The sequence below is a fragment of the Coregonus clupeaformis genome, chromosome 15 (genome assembly GCF_020615455.1).
Source record: "Coregonus clupeaformis isolate EN_2021a chromosome 15, ASM2061545v1, whole genome shotgun sequence".
Taxonomy (NCBI): domain Eukaryota; kingdom Metazoa; phylum Chordata; class Actinopteri; order Salmoniformes; family Salmonidae; genus Coregonus; species Coregonus clupeaformis.
Genome location: NC_059206.1, coordinates 4,124,008 through 4,147,036, shown reverse-complemented (window position 1 = coordinate 4,147,036; position 23,029 = coordinate 4,124,008). Strand labels below are relative to the sequence as shown.

Sequence of the window (23,029 nt, the reverse complement as noted above, 5' to 3'; positions counted from 1 at the left end):
GCTGAAATGTTGATGACGCAAGCGAGTCCCCTCCTACGATAGTGTAGGAAGATGGGGGACGCGCCGACAGATCAAACGTCAACGATGCACGGATCTCATATGGATAAAAAAACAAATAGGTAAGAAAACCTCGTGTTCATTTCATTTAGTCATTATTCTACAGTAATTGTTGAATGACAGCCATTTCCCGCTATTATGGCTTAGAATAGAGCTATTTATGGTGTCAACAAGAATCATATCTGATAGCCTACGTGAGCAGTAAGACAACGGGTTTAGGTCTGCGCCAGAATATTGTCATGTCCCCCATAACAATAGCTTATTCTATAGCATTTTCATATTTAGATTTTGATAGGCTCATAATTACAGTTGTGTCAAAACAAATGTCAGTGCGCTAAAATTAAATATGTGCAATAGATATGCCTGTTTATTTAAACCGGAGGTGTTTGTTTTGATAAACCACTGTCAAACGGATAGGGCCTAGATGTATGATATCAGTTGGAATAACAAAAAACGAAAGAAAATAAAAAAAGATTATGGTTGTCAAATTCTTGAGAATGCATTTTAGTAAGCAATATGCCTATAACCACAAGACATTATTCTGTATTATTTCCTGAGACAATTGTGAAAATGTTTCTCTGCTACCATATCATAGGGTTCTTATAGGTCTTTTTCAATAAAACGTCACAATAGGCTACTGTATGTTTGATTTTGCTTCTGGGGGGCAAGGAGACCCCCAGATCCGCTAAAACCATTGACAACTACTTGCCGTTTTAAAGGGATCGCAATATGTAACTTTTTGGGCGACCCTACCAAATTCACATAGAAATGTGTGTTGTAGATCTGTCATTCTCATTGGAGTCTAAGAAGCGGTAGAGCTGTTCCATGTGTACTATTTCTATGCTTGCCGTTCTTAAATTTCGTTTTTGCATCTTTTACTTTCGGGTTTGTACACCAGCTTCAAACAGCTGAAAATACTATATTTTTGGTTATGGAAAATATATTTCACAGCGGTTTAAATGGTACAATGATTCTCTACACGTGCTTGTTTTGTCACTTAAAATGAAATTAGGCAAACTATTTTTTTTTAAAAATTATACCACGAAATGGCGGAGCGATTTCTGCACAGTTCCCCTTTAAATAAATGTTTGGCATCCTAGCTAAGCAAACAACATCATTTAGCTTGCTTCATCAGAGATTGGGCTTTTGGAAAGAACTTGATATAGGGAAAATCCCCCTGGTAAAGTTGTCAGTCGGACTACTGTCATCGCCTCTATAGACGGCAAGCAAATCAAACAATATTTGGATATACTCATCTAGTTTAACCCTGAAAGTTCGCTTGTTAACTAGCTTGCTAGCCATATTTGACATGATCTGTTTTTAGCTAGCCAATTTGACATGGTCCATCAATCAATGTAGCCTATATCGGTATATCATGTCTGTCAGCTGCAATCATAATTAAACATTCTTAAAAAACTATGTTGAAAAGGGGATAATGTTAGCAAACTTCGCTAGGTAGGCCTACATTGGTTGGAGAAAACAGTACATTAGGTCTACTTACCACACTAACTACATGTTTAGCCAACTGTAGCTTGCAAAGTAAATTTCAACTAACTGTCCCATGGCAAATGCGCCCTTCTGTTGTTTGACAGGCAGAGGCCACAAAATATTTGAAATGAACCTAAACCACCCATACTTGTAAGGTACAATTAATTTTTAATTTATATCACTCAAATATCCAATTAATGGTGGCCAATATTGAGCGATATCGTGAGGCTACCCTACGTATCTGAAATTACATGATCAATTGATGTTTACTAATCATGAAAAGCATGCAGTTACTTGCTGTATAACTCTGATGACAGAGCTAAATGTGCGCAATTGTTTTGCATGGAATAATCGGAAATGTGTAGGTCTGACAATGCTCTTCAAGAGGTGATGATATTACAACTAAATAGTTCCCATTTATTTAACAACGGCAAGCAGTTGTCACTGGTTTTAGCGGAGCAGGCAAATCGAACGAAAAACAAGCTATTGTGACGTTTTATTGAAAACGACCTATTTACAATAAGCACACAAGATGGCAGCCTGAAATATTATAGCGTGTATTCACTATGGAACATCTGCCTCTTGACAGGGGTGGTGACCAGAAAAGCACAGAACATGTAATGTAGCTCAGCCTGACTTGAAAGCATGGGGCTGAGGCTGGTTGACAAGGTAAGGTCATTCTGAGCATTGATATACTCTTACTTGAAATGTATTTTTTTTATTTATTTTTTTAGAATTTGCCATCAAATATTATTACTGATGCACTATGCATAATAGCCCTATCTGTATGCTTTGTAAAAAAAATTGGTCACATATTATGTGCACAGATGGTAAATAAACCTGAACTCGAATTGCTCTCAGAACGGCAACTGGCATTTGAACTGCCTTTTAGAGGTTGTTTTTCATTACTATAAATCAGATAGACAACAAAGCACTAACATTGATCTCTGCACCCAGAACCAAATACAGTGTACATGCTGGTCAGCTACTCAATTTGTTACATTTATGTAACAGTCTGTCACAGGAGACTAACATTGACAGAAAACACAGCACTAACATTGATGTACATTATATAAACGGTTCCCCCTATCTTTGGCAGCAAGGGCCTCAGAGCCAGAAGATGGTGATCTTCGGAGCCATCTTCCTCCTGATGACCCTCCTCATCCTCTTTAGCTCCAACAGCGGCAACGACATCAGTCCCTTCTACAGTCCCTTCCGGGCGTCCTCGCCTCATCACGCCATCAAGGTCACTGACCTCAAGAAATGGGCAGGGAAGGAGGGCTATGTGGCTGTCTATGGAAACAAGGTAATTTACACTCAGGGTTGGAATTACAGAGAAAATCTATGGAACCTCCATTTAATCCAAGAGACCTGGTCAAGAAGGCTACATCTTGTATAAAAACAGAACATTAAAGAAATGGGTTAATTTGAACCCTGTTCTGCTCACACTTGCGGGGTCAAGTTGAAGTGGTGGACAAAAAATGCTTAGCACTGGCTAAATAGTAGTAGTGGGTGGATTATAGTCTCTACCGCATGATCCATAGAAACAATAATGCATAGCCCAAAAACAGACACAAATGCATTTTAGGAACAACTCCTGTCCAAATCGAGTAAAAAAAACTTGTTGCACAATCCATACAGCTGTGTTCATGTAGCTGTTTTGTGTATGACTGTGGTGAGCTTTTGTTTCGAACTACTATTTAACTTCCACTGAGTTTTCAGAGAGCGAGAGAGAGAGAGAGAAAACACAGGGAGACAAACACCTAACTAGAGGTGACAGCATCCCCTCCCCAATATGCCCCCCTAGATACAACTATGACAAAACAACCAACAACTCCTGCAGCTCTGTCGCAAGCTGGGTCTGTACATACTCAATGGTAGGCTTCGAGGGGACTCTTATGGTAGGTACACCTATAGCTTATCTCTTGGCAGTAGTACAGTAGACTACTTTATCACCGACCTCAACCCAGAGTCTCTCAGAGCATTCAGTCGGCCCGCTGAGACACCACTATCAAATCACAATCTACTTGAACAGAGCAATACTCAACCATAAGGCATCGAAGCCGAGCAAACTGCATGCTTTTAAGAAATGTTATAGATGGAAGGAGGGTAGTGTAGAAACCTACCAAAAAACAATTGGCTAACAACGAATCCAATCCCTCCTAGACAACTTCCTTGACAAAATGTTTCCCTGCAATAGTGCAGGTGTAAACTTAGCAGTAGGAAGCCTTGAACAGTATATTTGACCTATCAGCTAACATATCACATTTAATTTCAAGCAGAAAACCTAAAACTAACAACAATGAGAAATGGTTTGATGAAGAATGCAGAAACCTAAGAAAGAAATTGAGAAACCTATCCAACCAAAAACAGAGAGAACCAGAAAACCTTAGCTTACGCCTTCACTATGGTGAAACAATACATAAATACACTAAGAAAAAATAAGGAACATCATGTCAGAAAACAGCTCAATGTGATTAAAGAATCCATAGAATCAAATCCCTTCTGGGAAAATAGGAACACACTAAACAAACAACACGAAGAGCTATCTATCCAAAATGGAGATGTATATGTTTTGCTCTTTGTTCTATGGCCGAAAAGGTTGGAGAAATGGTTTACCCATACAAGATAATTTACAAAACTTAGAATCAGCTATTAAAGACTACCAGAACCCACTGGATTCTCCAATTACATTGGATATGCTACAGGACAAAATACAAACCCTCCAACCCAAAAAGCCCTGTGGTGTTGATGGTACACTAAACAAAATGATAAAATATACAGACCACAAATTCAAATGTGCTATTCTTAAACTCTCCAACATTATCCTCAGCTCTGGTATCTTCCCCAATATTTGGAACCAAGGTCTGATCACCCCAATCTACAAAAGTTGAGACAAATTTGACCCCAATAATTACTGTGGAATCTGCATCCAGTCATCTTGGAAAAATCCTCTGCAGTATCATCAACAGCAGACTCCAACATTTCCTCAGTGAAAACAATGTCCTGAGCAAACGTCAAATTGGCTTTCTACCAAAATACCGTACGACAGACCACGTATACACCCTGCACACCCTTATTGACAAACAAACAAAACAAAAGCAAAGTCTTCTCATGCTTTGTTTATTTAAAAAAAGCTTTTGACTCAATTTGGCATGAGGGTCTGCTATACAAATGGATGTAAAGTGGTGTTGGGGGAATAACATACGACATTATAAAATCCATGTACACAAACAACAAGTGTGCGGTTAAAATTGGCAATAAACACACACATTTCTTTCCACAGGGCCGTGGGGTGAGACAGGGACAAGTTCAAACACCCCACTCACCAACCAATAATTCACAAAATGGGACAAACACCCAATTGAGACAATGCATGCAGAATTCTGCAACAATATACTTTGTGTGCAACGCAAAACCCCAAACAATGCATGCAAAGCATAATTAGGAATGTATCCGCAAGTTATCAAAATCCAGAAAAGAGCTGTTAAATTCTACAACCACCTAAAAGGAGGCGATGTCTACATATTCCATCATGAAGCCCTCACCTACAGAGAGATGAACGTAGTGAAGAGTCCCCTCAGCCAGCTGGTTCTGGGGCTCTGTTCACAAACACAAACAGACCCCACAGAGCCCCAGGACAGAAACACATTTAGACTCAACCAAATTATGAGAAAGCAAAAAGATCATTACTTGACACATTGGAAAGAATCAACCAAAAAACGGAGCAAATTGGAATTATATCTGACCCTAAACAGAGTACACAGGACTAGAATACCTGACCACAGTGACTGACCCAAAATTAAGAACATCCTTGACTATGTACAGACTCTTTGAGCATAGCCTTGCTATTGAGAGAGGCCGCCATAGGCAGACCTGGCTCTCGAGAGAAGACAGGCTATCTGCACACTGCCCACAAAATGAGGTGGAAACTGAGCTGCACTTACTAACTTCCTGCCAAATGTATGACCACCTTAGAGATACATACTGTATTTCCCACAGATTACACGGACCCACAAAGAATTTGAAAAGAAATCAAGCATTGATGAACTCCCATATCTGTTAGGTGAAATAAAAAATATAAAAAATATCGCAGCGGTGTGCAATCACAGCAGCAACGAGTGCAGCACAAACATTGTAAATACCACCAATATTTACAGTGGGGAAAAAAAGATACAGGTCAATGATACAGGTCAAACTTTTCTGTAAGTCTTCACAAGGTTTTCACACACTGTTGCTGGTATTTTGGCCCATTCCTCCATGCAGATCTCCTCTAGAGCAGTGATGTTTTGGGGCTGTCGCTGGGCAACATGGACTTTAAACTCCCTCCAAAGATTTTCAATGGGGTTGAGATCTGGAGACTGGCTAGGCCACTCCAGGACCTTGAAATGCTTCTTACGAAGCCACTCCTTCGTTGCCCGGGCGGTGTGTTTGGGATCATTGTCATGCTGAAAGACCCAGCCACGTTTCATCTTCAATGCCCTTGCTGATGGAAGGAGGTTTTCACTCAAAATCTCACGATACATGGCCCCATTCATTCTTTCCTTTACACGGATCAGTCGTCCTGGTCCCTTTGCAGAAAAACAGCCCCAAAGCATGATGTTTCCACCCCCATGCTTCACAGTAGGTATGGTGTTCTTTGGATGCAACTCAGCATTCTTTGTCCTCCAAACACGACGAGTTGAGTTTTGACCAAAAAGTTCTATTTTGGTTTCATCTGACCATATGACATTCTCCCAATCCTCTTCTGGATCATCCAAATGCACTCTAGCAAACTTCAGACGGGCCTGGACATGTACTGGCTTAAGCAGGGGGACACGTCTGACACTGCAGGATTTTAGTCCCTGGCGGCGTAGTGTGTTACTGATGGTAGGCTTTGTTACTTTGGTCCCAGCTCTCTGCAGGTCATTCACTAGGTTCCCCCGTGTGGTTCTGGGATTTTTGCTCACCGTTCTTGTGATCATTTTGACCCCACGGGGTGAGATCTTGCATGGAGCCCCAGATTGTGGGAGATTATCAGTGGTCTTGTATGTCTTCCATTTCCTAATAATTGTTCCCACAGTTGATTTCTTCAAACCAAGCTGCTTACCTATTGCAGATTCAGTCTTCCCAGCCTGGTGCAGGTCTACAATTTTGTTTCTGGTGTCCTTTGACAGCTCTTTGGTCTTGGCCATAGTGGAGTTTGGAGTGTGACTGTTTGAGGTTGTGGTCAGGTGTCTTTTATACTGATAACAAGTTCAAACAGGTGCCATTAATACAGGTAACGAGTGGAGGACAGAGGAGCCTCTTAAAGAAGAAGTTACAGGTCTGTGAGAGCCAGAAATCTTGCTTGTTTGTAGGTGACCAAATACTTATTTTCCACCATAATTTGCAAATAAATTCATTAAAAATCCTACAATGTGATTATCTGGATTTTTCCCCCTCAATTTGTCTGTCATAGTTGACGTGTACCTATGATAAAAATTACAGGCCTCTCTCATCTTTTTAAGTGGGAGAACTTGCACAATTGGTGGCTGACTAAATACTTTTTTCCCCCACTGTATCTGTTTATTTATCTTCCCCCTACTATTCGTACTACAACTATTTGCACATTGCATCTGCTAAATGACTAAAATGTAAATGTAATAAACACTATACATAGCTGGTAATTCCTAATTGTTTTTTATTTATATTGTTTTGTCTTCTCACTTTTGGGGAGGGAGATCTATCTATCTACAGTGCATTCGGAATGTATATTCAGACCCCTTGACTTTTTCCACATTTTGTTACGTTACAGCCTTATTCTAAAATGTATTAAATAAATAAAAATCCTCATCAATCTACACACAATACCCCATAATGACAAAGTGAAAACAGGTTTTTAGATTTTTTTGCAAATGTATAAAAAAAAAACAGAAATACCTTATGCTCAGGTGCATCCTGTTTCCTTTGATCATCCTTGATGTTTCGACAACTTGATTGGAGTCCACCTGTGGTAAATTCAATTGATTGGATATGATTTGGAAAGGCACACACCTGTCTATATAAGGTCCCACAGTTGACAGTGCATGTCAGAGCAAAAACCAAGCCATGACGTCAAAGGAATTGTCCGTAGAGCTCCGAGAAAGGATTGTGTCGAGGCACAGATCTGGGGAAGGGTACCAAAGAAATTCTGCAGCATTGAAGGTCCCCAAGAACACAGTAGCCTCCATCATTCTTAAATGGAAGAAGTTTGGAACCACCAAGACTCTTCCTAGATCTGGCCGCCCGCCAAACTGAGCAATTGGGGGAGAAGAGCCTTGGTTAGGGAGGTGACCAAGAACCCAATGGTCACTCTGACAGAGCTCCAGAGTTCCTCTGTGGAGATGGGAGAACCTTCCAGAAGGACAACCATTTCTGCAGCACTCCACTAATCAGGCCTTTTTGGTAGAGTGGCCAGACAGAAGCCACTCCTCAGTAAAAGCCCGCTTGGAGATTGCCAAAAGGCACCTAAAGAACTCTCAGACCATGAGAAACAAGATTCTCTGGTCTGATGGAGCCAAGATTGAACTCTTTGGCCTGAAGTCCAAGCGTCACGACTGGAGGAAATCTGGCACAATCCCTGCGGTGAAGCATGGTGGTGGCAGCATCATGCTGTGGGGATGTTTTTCATCGGCAGGGATTGGGAGACTAGTCAGGATCGAGGGAAAGATGAACGGAGCAAAGTACGGAGAGATCCTTGATGAAAACCTGCTCCAGAGTGCTCAGGACCTCAGACTGGGGTGAAGGTTCACCTTCCAACAGGACAACGACCCTAAGCACACAGTCAAGACAACGCAGGAGTGGCTTCGGGACAAGTCTCTGAATGTCCTTGAGTGGCCCAGCCAGAGCCTGGACTTGAACCCAATCGAACATCTCTGGAGAGACCTGAAAATAGCTGTGCAGCGACGCTCCCCATCGAACCTGGCAGAGCTTGAGAGGATCTGCAGAGAAGAATGGGAGAAACTCCCCAAATACAGGTGTGCCAAGCTTGTAGCGTCATACCCAAGAATAATCTAGGCTGTAATCACTGCCAAAGGTGCTTCAACAAAGTACTGAGTAAAGGGTCTGAATACTTATGTAAATTTTATTTTTCCTATTTATTTATACATTTGCTAAAATGTCTATAAACCTGTTTTTGCTTTGTCATTATGGGCTATTGTGTGTAGATTGATGACGAAAAAACAACTATTTAATCAATTTTAGAATAAGGCTGTAACGTGACAAAGTGGAAAATGTCAAGGGGTCTGAATACTTTCCGAATGCACTGTATATTTTTTCTGAGTTGTTGTTTCTGCATTCCCTCTCCAGAGTCTGACACTGCACTGCCACCACTGTGCCCTGGTGACCAGCTCCAGCCACGTGCTGGGCAGCGGGGCCGGACCTGACATCGACCGCGCCCAGTGTGTCATCCGCATGAACGATGCCCCCACCACGGGGTTTGACCGTGACGTGGGGAGCCGGACCACCCTCAGGGTGGTGGCTCACTCCAGCGTGTTCAGGGTGGTTCGACGGCCAGCCGAGTTTCTCAACCTCACAGACCGCCAGGCAAATTCTGCAGTCATATTCTGGGGACCACCCACCAAGATTGGTAGAGAGGCTAAAGGAACACTGTACCGTCTGATCCAGAGAGTCAGCATGACCTACAGTAACCTGTCCAGCTTTACCATCACTCCCGGCAAGATGCACAAGTTTGATACACTGTTTCAGAAGGAGACAGGGCGAGACAGGTGGGTAGAATGGAAAGCAGATATGGTGACAGAACAATGGGGATAATGCAAAAATCATTAAGTACAAATTCAATATGGAATTCAATTTATGAATACAATTTATTTTGGCACTATTCATCTATAATGATGCTGAGCACAATGTGGAGATTTTTCTGGGATCTAATGCCATTATCAAAAACTACAAAATGCTATTTTTTGTTAACATTTTATTCTATGGTTTCCTTCCACAGAGCAAAGTCTCAGTCCTGGTTGAGCACCGGCTGGTTCACCATGGTGATCGCCATAGAGAAGTGTGACAATATTAAAGTGTACGGGATGGTTCCGCCCAGTCACTGTGGGTGAGTATAAACTAATGAACAAGGTTACACATAAGAGGATGAATCAATCTATCAAGCACTTAAATCTATCAGGCTATTACATTGTTGTGTGTAATCTATCAGGCTATTACATTGTTGTGTGTAATCATAAATTAGTAGTTAGTGAGCAATTAGTTAATCATCTATACTGATTATTATGGAACCATTGTCTGCAATTGACAGGATTGCTTTCATATGAATAATAGAACATTGTGTATTATGGTTGTCTCTGAAAGAAGCCTGACGAAGACCTTTGGGTCGAAACATTGCACTATAAAACAGCGGGGGGATAATTCAACAATGTGTGGGCACCAGTCTTCCTTGTTTATGAAGGAGCCTTATGGTTATTGCTACCCAATGTATGCTGGTTGTCTTGAAGCACATTGTCAATGTAATCATTTGTAACACCTCTTCTTCCAGGAAAAAGCCCCAGCCCAAGAAGATGCCTTACCACTACTATAAACCCAGAGGCACAGATGAGTGTGTGACCTACCTGCAGAACGAGAGGGGCCGGAAGGGGCCCCACCATCGCTTCATCACGGAGAAACAGGTGTTTGCACGCTGGGCCAAGCAGTATAACATCACCTTCGCCCACCCCACATGGTGAGATGACTGGTTCCTTCAACAAAGTTAGCCCAAGGTCTGGGAGAGGTGATACACACATCTGGACCAGGGTCCTAGACAGTGCACGAGTACCCATTTCACACTACTGAGCTGAGACAAGCCTAGCTTGGTTGGGCATCTACCATATTTGCTGGAACTGTGCTGTAAAGGACAATGTGAAAATGAAATATCCAAGCCAGCACATGTATGGTTGTTGTCGGCCCTATTATGTCAATCTGCAATATTAAATTGAATATACTTTATTATTCTTATAGACCCACACAGTTCTCTGTGTGCCACCTTCTCCGAATGGTAGCCATTTCTGTGTGAGTTACTGTAGCTCGGTGATGACAAAGTATTTTTATTTTATTTTCAATATGAAGCTGAGCTTGGTTTGTAACCATTAATATAAATTCTGAATGTGTTTTTTGTTTGTTGACAAAGCTAGCCATCAATACAAAGAGAAGTAGAGTGCAAGATGTACATTTAACAGGATTTTGTAAATACTGTATTTCCGGTGTTTGGCAAGGAAGTTTGAAAAGGGCAACTGACAATGTTGATTGTAAATAAACAAATTGATATTTAAAGATGTATTTTTACATGTTTATAATGTTTTTGTAAAAAAAAAATCCTCAAAAGCACTCAAATATAACAAGATAATGTCAACTTTCCCATTGAGGGAGATTGTATTATTCAAGAAGTTAAAAGATTTAAAGGGGCAATCTGCAGTAGCTACATCCATTTTTCAACTTAAAAATTAATGTACCCATTGATTCTTGAAGAAAATAACTTATAAATGCCTCATGAGCTTAGTTCAACTTTCTTACCCTGTCAGAACCCAAAATATAAGCTGGTTTTACTCCAATGTTTGTAAACAAACACTGTATAGCCTCAACAAACTATAATTGTTATCATGGATGGTCAGTCCTTGCATCCATAGCTCTGAATTTGAGTGGTTACATTTCGCCATCCCTTAGCGAAACAGTGGAAGGGAGAACACTTGTTTCAACAGCTGATTGCCGCTTTAAAGGAATGACATTATATGCTTAAAGACAGTATGGCTAAAGTTAACAGTGACATGTTTGTCGCATTACCGTATCCAATCAAACCTTGTATGGCTTAGAAGTATTAACAGTTAAAATACCAACATCAGAACACAAGCTTACATTTATAGTACTTTAGGTTGGTTCATGCCAAGCAAATAGAATCACACCATGCCTGTTGAATGTAGGGGTGTGTGAGCTTCTGTAAGGCATTCACGCAACTGTGCTGTATTAGATACTAAGTTGTTTTATCCCGTCTAACCATGACACGGACAAACGTTGCCTCGTCATGTTTGACCCTTTACTTCTGACATCCCTAGGCATGCAGCTGTCTGAGTTTGAATGATTCAAAATAATGTATTGCGGTATTTAGTATTACGAAAATGTATTGCAGTATTTGTTAGCATTACTAAAATAATGTATTGCATTATTTGTTAGCATTGTGTTGAGCAACTTAATCTTCATGTATGTTCTGTAATGTGTGTCTTGAGAACAAATGACAAAAAAACATGCATATAAATGACTTAATTCACCTGGAATCCTATACAGAGGGGTAGTAGAAACATAAGGCAAAGCTAGCGTTGGCTTTAACCAGCAAAAAGCTACCAAAGACAGAGAGTAACAGTTGTTCTAGATGGGAAACACCACCAAGGATGAGGTCTCATGGCCAAGACAGTGGGTTCTTCTTCACTTGTGCTGTGATCCGCTATCCTTTAATAAAAGACGCTTACAGCACACAATGATCCCAGCAATGTCCATTCATTTGATCCCAGAAGTATATAAATATTAAATCATCTGGGTCAGTTAGCTTCACCCAGTTCCCCAAAGGCGTGAATTATTAATAGTCCCGTTGATCCTTTAGACTGCCTCTCAGTGATGGTTTGTCAGTGGCCACTTCCTGTTACGAACCAGTCGACACGTCTGGAAATGCGGCTGTGATTTTCTGCCTCAGGCTGGACATCGAGATCAGGATGGCCTCCTGTGGATTACACATGGGATGGATCAGAGAAACAAAATAGACCAGTCAGATTGAACTCCCAGCCGATATAATGACATTAAGGGCCCGAGTTTTTCCTTTACCATGTAGGGCACCTGTCAAACTCATTCCACGGAAGGCTGAGTGTCTGCGGGTTTTCGCTCCACCCATGTACTTCATTGATGAATTAAGGTCACTAATTAGTAAGGAACTCCCCTACCTGGTTGTCTAAGTCTTAAATTAAACGAAAAAACTGAAACCTGCAGACACTCGGCCCTCTGTGGAATGAGTTTGACACCCCTGATGTAAGGAAACCATGTTCCATTGTCAGTGTCTTTCCTGGTCAGGGAATAACTCAGTGACCTACAGCAGACATGTGAACGACAGTTTGCGATCCTCTGTCTTCCCCTGCTACACACTCCTCTTTGTTCCCCACTCACCTCTGTGCGGATGGTCCTGCTGCCCTGGTTGGGGCAGGTGTTGAGGTACAGGTCAAACAGGACACTGGGGTCCGTCACCTCCAGGTTCTGATCAGCGTCCACACTGGCCTCCAAGCCCTGCAGACCACCAAACACAACCAACATGTGCCTGGAGAGTGGGGGGGAGAAAGAGTGGGGGGGAGAGAGAGTGAGAGAGGGGGGGAGAGAGAGTGAGAGAGGGGGAGAGTGAGAGAGGGGGGGAGAGAGAGTGAGAGAGTGAGAGAGGGGGGGAAAGAGAGTGAGAGAGGGGGGAGAGAGTGAGAGAGGGGGGGAGAGAGAAACAGAACAAAGTTTTAGGCCATATATCATCTCGGTAACCCAGAATTAAAGTCTTGCTTAATTGGTCAGCTGCTCGATTCTGGGTCCATACATGTTAAGAGCAGGGATGAAGAGATGCTAGAACGAGGAGCGGAACCAGAACGAGGAGCTCCACCCCCTCTCTCTTTGCAAGTTACATACAAGCCTATGGGCCAAATGTCCCCTCTTCTGAAATTCGAAAAATGCCAACACCTGCGAAATTGTGATATGTCCAAATAACCAGTGATGAAAAACCCAAACACCAGAACTACTGCTGCTCGTTAACCCACGCACCATTATTTCCTGACAGATTCTACGGTACCAGTTATGTTTACCATATAAAACAAAGAAAAGTTATAGTAATATATGTAAACAGGTCTTCCACCAGACCTTCTTGCATTTTGTAGTTCTCGCCCTCATACTCTGAACTTACTTGAATGGAGAAAGAGAGGTTTTGTCAACATCTCCGCCTTTATCAGATGTTCCAATGGTCAGATCATAGCCCTCTTTATGTGGACACTCAGTGAACACATTACCTGCAATCCAATCAACACTTGGTAAGGTGAGACTCGTCAAATTGAATGAAAATCTCAACCTCACGAAATTGAAAAGAATGTCTCCAGTTGTGGAGGATATGTAAAGAATACACCTACTTAGACTGGAGGCCAGGCGAACACTGTAGCCCCAGTACAGACCTCCCTCTGTTCGTGGCTTGTGAGGCGCCACCACCACCCCTTTGTGTAGTCTACCATCTGTGTAAACACACACACAAAATATTGTGCAACTATGAGGGCGGCATCATATTTGTAAGTAAATAACTGAAACGTACTTCTCTGAAGCTCCTATTCATGGAATCAAAGATCAGTTTCAGTGGAACAACTGAGTTGGATGTACAGATGTAGACCTACCTTTATTCTGGGTTTTGTTCATATGGACAGTGACTCTGAGACCCGACTGTAGCTGCTTATCTATCTGTACCTCCTAAAAGTAGCAGAAAAAGACATCAGTCCTCTACCACGTCCTGCTCCTGTTGGGGTTCAATATAAGCACACAGCTTTCTCGGTCCGTTGACCTATGGTTCTTCTTATGGCACATTACCGTACTTTATCACCATATCGAGACATCTGCTCACCTTCCACATTCCACAGTTGACCAAGGAGCCTTTTCCTGGTTTGCTGGGCCGATCGAGGACCACTCCCTCCCGGTACTCACACTCATCATCCTTCCTCATGTGGTGAGGGCTGTCCAGAGGGTTGAGCAAGCCTGGGTGGGGAGGCACCAACACATAGTTAGGGCCAATTATGGCTGTACTAGAACATTCGTTATAATGTTTACACTATGACATATGTTAATTATATGGTTGGGAAAACCAGGAATGGAGATTGAGTTATACAGCTACTCACTCACCGGCATACTGTAAATCTTTATGCATTGGGAAGAATGATTTGCGCAGGTACCTTGGAAAATAACACAAAAGGAAGAGGATTAACACGGCAGCTGCATTTGACAGTCTGTTATAAGTCAATGCAGTACTTACTGTGGGCATTCCAAGAACTGGAGTATTCTAGCCAGTTGAATGCAGGCTTGACCCTTCTTGCCGACACCATTGAATTCTCCGTCAACAGTCCTGTGAAATAAAACAACATTGTGGATCAGTATCATTATACTGCCACTGTCAAGACCTAATATCTACAACAGCATCAAACTATTAAAGACATGAGTCTAAAATAAGATGCATAGAAACAGAGGTCTTACTTGACATCCTCGTCTTGTTCGTCAAATACGATGATCTCGTCGACACAGAACACGACGCAGGCTCTGGCTATCTGTCCAGCCAGGTACGTGCGGAGTTCTGTAGACTGGGCATTGTCCAGGACAGAACCAGGCAGGGCCACACTCACTGTGTACGACCGTCCTAGGGTTAAAGATACTGGAGTCAAAATCATACATTATTTTATTGTAATGTGTTTTTGTTTTTTTAAGATAGTGGGACCATAGTGGAATAACCAGTGGGGTGAAAACCTAATCAATATTACCTGATCGGTTTTCCCTCTGACTCTGTTGCATTGCTGCCTCAGTCTTCTTCTCCTCCTCCTCTTCCTTCTGCTTGTCAAGTTGTTGAATTAGCTTGGATTCTTTGATTTGCTTCTTGACCTCTTTTCCTATTATTCAAGAAAAAACATGGATTCACAAATCAAATAGTAGGAAAGGAAGTCAACTGAATGCATCTAATCGAAATGTGTATTCCGCATTTAAAAGTGCGCATGTCACGATATCCAATAATCCTCAACCATAGCGATTAACTAGGCACATTTTTCACAAGAAAGAAAATGTAGGATTAAGGATATTTACGTTCCGCTTTCCATTTCTTCCAATCTACTCTCTCCTCGCCCTGTAAAACAATAACATACACACCACGTTAGTTAGCATTATGCTAGCTAGCGAACCGATGTAAAATGGTTATCGTAAAAGTACATCAAATTTCAAGATTATGTGTCTGACACGAATTGCCTTTTTTACACATCAAAAGATAGCGTGAGAAGTCCCCAGTTTAAAATACCTGCGAAGAGGACAATTTGGGCTTTTTCGATGCAACGCTGTCCGTCATCTTTCCCTGCAACCAACACGTGAAAACAACCACTGACATATACTTCCGGTTCACGTAATTCGTTTTAAAAATAAAAGTCCTCGACCATCCTTTATCAACCATGATCGCTCTGAACATGTAATGTACACAAACCTGGTAAGTGTAGTAATTATTTAATAAAAAGCAGTCCTCATTCAAAGCTAGCTGCTCAAAATTTTTTTAATTTGACAAGAACATCAGCATACAGTATTATGCAAATAATCATACATTGGGACTATTTTTCTTCAAGGAGTAGACCACCAGTTGATGATAAAAAAATCATGAAAAGATTGAAAGACATCAAATACAGTGATGTCTACCAAAGAAGACCGCAAATTCAATGTGCAACTTTCCCTTGGTCTCATTTTAAAATGTGCATGACTGTCAATCAGAGCAGTTATACAAAATTAATAAAATCAACATTAATGCGCTAAAATTATAGTGCACTCTGCATGGTGATCACATCCATGGAGGACGGATTGATTACTGTAAGCGGTTGATTACTACCGTATCAGGACAGGTTTGAACAAAAAATGTAAAGCAGCCAACTAGAACAATCAGAACTGGGAGTGTGTGACTGACTACGCAGAATTGTAGCTATACACCGAGTGTACAAAACATTAGGAACACCTGCTCTTTCCATGACAGACTGACCAGATGAATCCAGGTGAAAGCTATGACCATCCACTTCAATCAGTGTAGATGAAGGGGAGGAGACAGGTTAAAGAAGGATTTTTAAGCATTGAGACATCGATTGTGTATGTGTGCCATTCAGAGGGTTAATGGGCAAGACAAAATATTTAAGTGCCTTTATTTGGGTTATGGTAGTAAATGCCAGGTGAACCGGTTTGTGTCAAGAACTGCAACACTGCTGGGTTTTTCACGCTCAACAGTTTCCCGGGTGTATCAAGAATGGTCCACCACCCGACGGACATCCAGCCAAATTGACAACTGTGGGAAGCGTTGGTGTCAACATGTGCCAGCATCCCAGTGGAACGCTTTGGATAAGAGTCCATGTAGAGTCCATGCCCCAACGAATTGAGGCTGTTCTGAGGGCAAAAATGGGTGAAACTCAATATTAGGAAGGTGTTCCTAATGTTTTGTACACTCAGTGTACATTGACAAAGGAAAACATCCCTTATAACTTGCTCCTATGGAGGTCTATTCCTACAGTGCTACAGTGTAAATAAATCCATAGGTGCTGAATATGGCTCGGTTCAACTGAGAACACCTGATTTGAGCTAGGCTGGATAAAGGCAAAACAGGAAGGGTTGTCTGTGTGCTTTCTTCATTTTCCATCCCTCCACTTTCTGAGGATATCCTCGGCAGCGTTCAACGTTGAGTCCTCCTTGACGAAGCAGAACCGAACGTAGTTTTCAAAGTCCTTGCGGTGCTCAGGGCTGTAGAAAGCCGAGACAGGGATAGTGGCCAAACCCTGCATTATGAAGAACACATAGGTCAGGATTACATTATGCATCATCCATATCATGTCAACATGTGTTCAATATTTAGTTCAACCTAAACCTCTCCCCTCTTATTACCTTCTCTTTAATGAGCCACTTGACAAATCTGTAGTCATGAGCTTCACCCTGAGTGCTTGGATCATTCAAGTCAACCTCTTTGGAAAAAACCATAACATCCAGACAAAAACAGTTATGAAATATCAAGCAACATTCATCCATTACTTCATATGCCCATATTAAGCAAGACAAATTTGATGAAGAAGCTGAAACATTGTTACAGTCACACAAACGGATCCATGAAAAACACACATTGCAACACTCACAAACAGATAAACGACATTGTAACACAACCAGATACAAGCAAACACACTTTACTGGTACACTAATACTCACTGAGAGAGGAGATGTCTGCGATCATGAAGTAGCCTCCCTCAGGCAGAATGGGCTGCAGGCCAACACTCTCCAGACAGGTGGCCAGCTTCTTCCTCTTGTGATGCAGCCTCTCAGGCAGCTGCAGGAAGTAGCTCTCTGGCGTCCCAAACTGCTCGTACTCTCTCTGGAAACCTTGGGCCACCGCCTCCTGAGATGGTGCAAGTGTGAACGACCCACCCAAAGCATGAGCTGGAGGATGTTAACTTTCAGAGGTAAAACAACGATTCAATTTCAGATAAGATTCAGACAGACTGAATTTAAAGACAACTGTAGTCAATTTAAAAGTTGTGGGCAAGACATACAGCATGCTCACCTTCCTCATTCAATAGGCAAGAGTAAGTAGAGTAAATAAGTCAGAAAGTTAGAGTAAGGGTGAGGTCATATGTCTTTATACACCAACAGTAGTGGTTTAGAAAGCATCATAAATCAATTGTTAACCTGAGCGGCAGTGGCACAGTGGTACACAGAGTTCTGATGGACGGTCTTCAGGTGCTTTAGAATGTGCCCTGCTCCAATAGCCCAGCCAACCTGAAACACAAGCATCATTTCATTACACCCAATATGGATCAGATATGTCTTAGTCAATACGCACAATATGGATCAGATATGTCTTAGTCAATACGCACAATATGGATCATATATGTCTTAGTCAATACACACAATGCGGATCAGATGTCTTAGTCAATACACCCAACATGGATCAGATATGTCTTAGTCAATACACACAATATGGATCAGATATGTCTCAGTCAATACGCACAAAATGGATCAGATATGTCTTAGTCAATACACACAATATGGATCAGATATGTCTTAGTCAATACACACAATATGGATCATATATGTCTTAGTCAATACACACAATATGGATCAGATATGTCTTAGTCAATACACCCAACATGGATCAGATATGTCTTAGTCAATACACACAATATGGATCAGATATGTCTCAGTCAATACGCACAAAATGGATCAGATATGTCTTAGTCAATACACACAATATGGATCAGATATGTCTTAGTCAATACACACAATATGGATCAGATATGTCTTAGTCAATACACACAATATGGATCAGATATGTCTCAGTCAATTCAATACACACAATATGGATTGCATAGATTGTATATGACACTGTGCCTCAAAACTTTATCATAGTTTGTGTTCATAGTATTTCAGTGGATTACCTACCTTCCACCCTGTAGCACTGAAGCTCTTTCCTCCGCTTCCTATCGTGACAGTCCGCTCCCACATCCCAGGAAGACTGGCTTGAATGAAAACAGTCAAAATAAGATTTAGCGGATTTAGTTGTATCAGGGCATTATTACCATACTGTTACAACCGTTGACCATGGTTATTACATCATGCTATAGAAACTGTGCTGCTTGTCTCTATTGAATCAACTGTACCTCACCTATCTTCACATGCTTGGCACCGTCATAAGTCAGCCACTCGTACACCTCGTCACTGATACACACCACATCATGCCTTATACACAGGTCTGCAATCACCTGGAGCTCCTCCCTCTTATACACCTATGTGACAAAGATGAGATGTGGGAGGTGAGAAAAGTCAGTGATGTAGGGTGCCATTTTCATGGTGCAGAAGAGCACAAATCTCAGAAGTTTCTAATTAAATTGCACTGCCAGATTATAACGTGGTTTACGGTATTTTTGCACAGATCTGTGCTCTTTTGCACCACGAGAATGTCACCCGCAATGTGAAATGGATGGATAGCCCAAGGATAACATTGAAACAAGTCTATCTCACCATACAGTGGGGTGTCTCACCTTGCCTAATGGATTGTTGGGAGTGTTGATGACGATGGCTTTGGTGCGTGGGTTGAATTTACTGGCCAACTCCTCAGACGATAGGAGCCAGTCTGCACTAGTCAGGGCCTTGCCCCCCTCCACTCTCTAGGACCACACAACACAGCCTCAGCTTTATGTTATCTGGACTTTTCTCTAAATCAGTGAGTATGGTTACATGCACACAATAATGCGATTATTGTAGATAGATTTATATAATAGTTTGATTAAAATGTTTACATGGACACATCTGAAATCAGGCTACCTGATGGCACTTTGATAAATGCAGAAAATCAGCAATCAAAATAAACGTTCTACCACAGCGACCATGTTATTTTTTGGAAGCATATTTGATTCTGAGTTCGGACATACACTACATGGCCAAAGGTATGTGGCCACCCAAGTGGATTAGGCTATTTCAGCCACACCCGTTGCTGACAGGTGTATAGAAATCGAGCACACAGCCATGCTATCTCCATAGACAAACATTGGCAGTAGAATGGCCTGTACTGAAGAGCTCAGTGACTTTCAATGTGGCACCGTCATAGGATGCCACCTTTCTTACAAGTCAGTTTGTCAGATTTCTGTCCTGCTAGAGCTGCCCCAGTTAACTGTAAGTGCTGTTATTGTAAAAGTGGAAATGCCTAGGAGCAACAACGGCTCAGCCATGAAGTGGTAGGCCACACAAGCTCACAGAATGGGACCGCCGAGTGCTGAAGCGCGAGGGTGCGTAAAAAAATATTCTGCCATCGGTTGCAACACTCACTTCCGAGTTCCAAACTGCCTCTGGAAGCAACGTCAGCACAATAACTGTTCATCGGGAGCTTCATCAAATGGGTTTCCATGGCCAAGCAGCCACACACAAGCCTAACAATCCTAAGATGACCATGCGCAATGCCAAGCGCCGGCTGCAGTGGTGTAAAGCTCGCCGCCATTGGGCTCTAGAGTAGTTGAAACGCGTTCTCTGGAGTGATGAATCACGCTTCACCATCTGGCAGTCCGATGGACGAATCTGGGTTTGGCGGATGCCAGGAGAACGCTACCTGCCCGAATGCATAGTGCCAATCGTAAAATTTGGTGGAGGAGAAATAATGGTCTGGGGCTGTTTTTCATGGTTCGGGCTAGGCCCCTTTGTTCCAGTGTATAAAGTTTGTATGTCAAAACTACTTCTAAGACCCAAACATTCAGTTTGTTCCAAACTCACTTCACTCACTCTAAAGAGGGAGGCTCACTCAGCTGGTGTTAGCACATGCACAGATCAAATACACTGCTGGAACGCCGATTAAGGTGTTTCCGTGTCTTAATAATTCTAAAGATTGCTCAGAAACCAGGTGTTTTAATCGGCATATGCTTACTTCAATGACCTTACACCGATTAAGATAAGCAGAGTAAGGTGTTTACAGGACTATTGCATAATCTGCCTACTGCCATAATCAGTTTAATAATGAATTATTAATGTGCATGTAAACGTTCTCAATGAGCTTTAGGCTAGCACTTACTGTCCCACCAAAGGAAATGGGCCATGAAAGGTATGTAAAAAATCTAATTGTCTGTAAAAACACACACTAAAAACACACTACTCACTGGCCTCAGTGGCACATAGACAGCCTTTCCTCTTGCCATCTTCACCATTGGCTGATAGCAGTCGAAAAAAGGCTCAATAATGATGACCTAGAAGACAGAAGTGACTGACTGATATGAAATGCACAGTAAAAACGAAGTATTGAGTTGCACCCTTTGTCTAGGTGTTGACATAGTCACTGTTACCTCATCGTCTTCATCGACCAGGGCTTGAAAGGTGCAGAAGAGAGCCTGGTAGGCTCCGACAGTGACCAGGATGTCCTCAAAAGCATCAATCTCATGTCCCACGACTCTACCAAAGAACTTGGCCAGGATCGACACAAGAGCGGGATGGCCCTAGGGAAGAACAAAATAAACACATTTTAGCCCTGACTGGCATGCACGTACACACTATAGAAGCGTTAACACACCCACTACCAATATGATCTCATTTGTGGTGCTGGGAGTTACTGCCCCAAAGATCAACATTATAAATAAAATAAATATATCCCACACACGATTTTACCTCTGTGCATTTATTGTGATCGACGTTTCGGTACAATACCTTTTTCAAAACAAAAAGACCATGTCTTGAAAAAATGTATTTTATCGAAACGTCAACCACAATAAATGTGCTCAGGTAAAATCAAGTGTGTGACACACACACACAATTGTGTGTTTTTCTTACGAAAGCGCGTGTGTACTGATGCATTGAGCATCCTCCGTTGACTGCTTTGCAGAAGGCCTCTTGGATGTAGCTTGGAGGGGGGAAGTCAGGAAAGCCCTGGCCTAGATTCACTGCCTTGTAGTCAGCAGCCAGCTGGGTAAAATCAACCCTGTCAGTACAGAACAATTGATAAACAACAATGTATGCTATAAAATGTGGCAAGCACATATGAGATAATTCTGTAAAATTACCATATATTTTTGTCGATTCCCTCGATTCTGCGAGCATGTAGCTGGCGTGACATGATTAACTGAAATTAAATAAATGTTAATTTACATTGTTAAATAGTCAATTGAAATAAGTAGATGATTTCACATTGCTCTTTACAGCATACAATTCCTTATTGTATCATATTATTTAATAGCCACAATCTGCCATTTCAATAGCCTGATCTTGCCACTTTGTTTGGTCACCTGAGGCATGGGGCTGGGGAAACCACTCTCAAATTCATTGACAGATCTATGGCTGCAAGGATTGACAGTCTGACATGCCAGCATTTTGAAGCTATATTGTTTGCTGTGTTCAAAACAACTGGGTAAAATATTTTGACTGGTCATCCAACTCGGAATTCCAAGTCAGGAACTTGGGCCTCTTTCCAGTGGTTCCCAAACTTTTTCAACAGAATTTTGCTCTGCCTGGAGTACCCCTTATGTACACCCTCACGTGCATTTTACCAGTAGGCCTATGTTCTCATCTCAAGTACCCCCAGGGCTCCAAGTAACCCTGGTTGGGAACCACCGTTCTAGAACTCCAACCTGATGATCACTGACGTCATGATTTAATCTCGTTTTTTTCCGAGTTCCCAGTTGTCTTGAAAGCACCAAGAGAATATGTAAAAATGGTTACTAGTTCATATCGGTAGATACCATTACCTTATGATCAAGTTTTACAATGTTTCCTTTCCAACAATTCACAGTCACATTTGCAGTTGCTCTTCTTAGCATGCCAGTGAGGAGTGCAGATTACCTTGAATCAGTTGTCAATTATTACTGTAATGAACCACCCACACAACTCAGACTATGCATTCAATGAATGATTAGCAACAATAAAACTGGTTTACACAAAATAACTCGACCAGTTTCAGTTTGACATTTTCAGCTGGAGGCTAAGCAATTTATCTTACAAAGGTTATCTAAATTCTAGTAAAACATAAATATTGCCTAACCTTGTAACAGAACCAACGTTTGCAATTTTATTGTAACAGAACCAACGTTTGCAATTTTAAAATTGGCAAGTTCGAGGTAGACGTTCGTGTCTTTTACCAATTCGCTGTCGTTGTGCTATTGTGCCGACTGCACTCCTTCAGCTGTGGGAAGAAGTCACGTCTTCCCCCCCCCCCGTTTTGATTATAACTTCCTGTATAGGCGGGGCTAAAGATATAAACTGT

The 23,029-nt window shown here is 41.8% G+C and overlaps 3 protein-coding genes across 7 annotated transcripts; 1 reads left to right on the top strand and 2 right to left on the bottom strand.

Annotated features, from left to right (window-relative positions):
* Window positions 1–31: 31 nt before the first annotated feature.
* On the top strand, window positions 32–10,818 carry LOC121582100 (alpha-N-acetylgalactosaminide alpha-2,6-sialyltransferase 6). Of its 2 annotated transcripts, none has more exons than XM_041897663.1 (6): window positions 32–119; window positions 2,135–2,214; window positions 2,645–2,851; window positions 8,854–9,272; window positions 9,503–9,610; window positions 10,049–10,818. In XM_041897663.1, the coding sequence occupies exons 2-6, from the start codon at window positions 2,191–2,193 to the stop codon at window positions 10,233–10,235; spliced, it is 945 nt and encodes a 314-aa protein (XP_041753597.1). In that variant the 5' UTR covers window positions 32–119; window positions 2,135–2,190; the 3' UTR covers window positions 10,236–10,818. The 2 variants fall into 2 exon arrangements, with proteins under 2 accessions (XP_041753597.1, XP_041753598.1); XM_041897664.1 differs by lacking the exon at window positions 32–119 and adding an exon at window positions 1,146–1,237.
* A 966-nt stretch (window positions 10,819–11,784) lies between these two features.
* Window positions 11,785–15,677, bottom strand: spout1 (SPOUT domain containing methyltransferase 1). Its single transcript, XM_041897667.1, has 12 exons — window positions 15,587–15,677; window positions 15,379–15,418; window positions 15,063–15,188; window positions 14,782–14,941; window positions 14,564–14,653; window positions 14,434–14,483; window positions 14,159–14,289; window positions 13,935–14,007; window positions 13,680–13,778; window positions 13,460–13,562; window positions 12,691–12,838; window positions 11,785–12,253 (listed from the first exon to the last, which is right to left on the bottom strand). Exons 1-12 carry the CDS (start codon window positions 15,671–15,673, stop codon window positions 12,176–12,178), a joined length of 1,185 nt encoding a protein of 394 aa, XP_041753601.1. The 5' UTR covers window positions 15,674–15,677; the 3' UTR covers window positions 11,785–12,175.
* Window positions 15,678–16,696: 1,019 nt separating this feature from the next.
* Window positions 16,697–22,971, bottom strand: kyat1 (kynurenine aminotransferase 1). 4 transcript variants are annotated; one of them, XM_041897669.2, is made up of 13 exons: window positions 22,905–22,971; window positions 22,515–22,608; window positions 21,834–21,892; window positions 21,604–21,751; window positions 21,123–21,272; window positions 20,940–21,026; window positions 19,338–19,463; window positions 18,962–19,082; window positions 18,739–18,815; window positions 17,986–18,075; window positions 17,509–17,695; window positions 17,194–17,270; window positions 16,697–17,087 (listed from the first exon to the last, which is right to left on the bottom strand). In XM_041897669.2, exons 2-13 carry the CDS (start codon window positions 22,584–22,586, stop codon window positions 16,941–16,943), a joined length of 1,341 nt encoding a protein of 446 aa, XP_041753603.1. In that variant the 5' UTR covers window positions 22,587–22,608; window positions 22,905–22,971; the 3' UTR covers window positions 16,697–16,940. The 4 variants fall into 4 exon arrangements, with proteins under 4 accessions (XP_041753603.1, XP_041753602.1, XP_041753604.1 ...); XM_041897668.2 differs by having other exon boundaries at window positions 22,808–22,967; XM_041897670.2 differs by lacking the exon at window positions 22,515–22,608 and having other exon boundaries at window positions 22,808–22,967.
* Window positions 22,972–23,029: the final 58 nt, after the last annotated feature.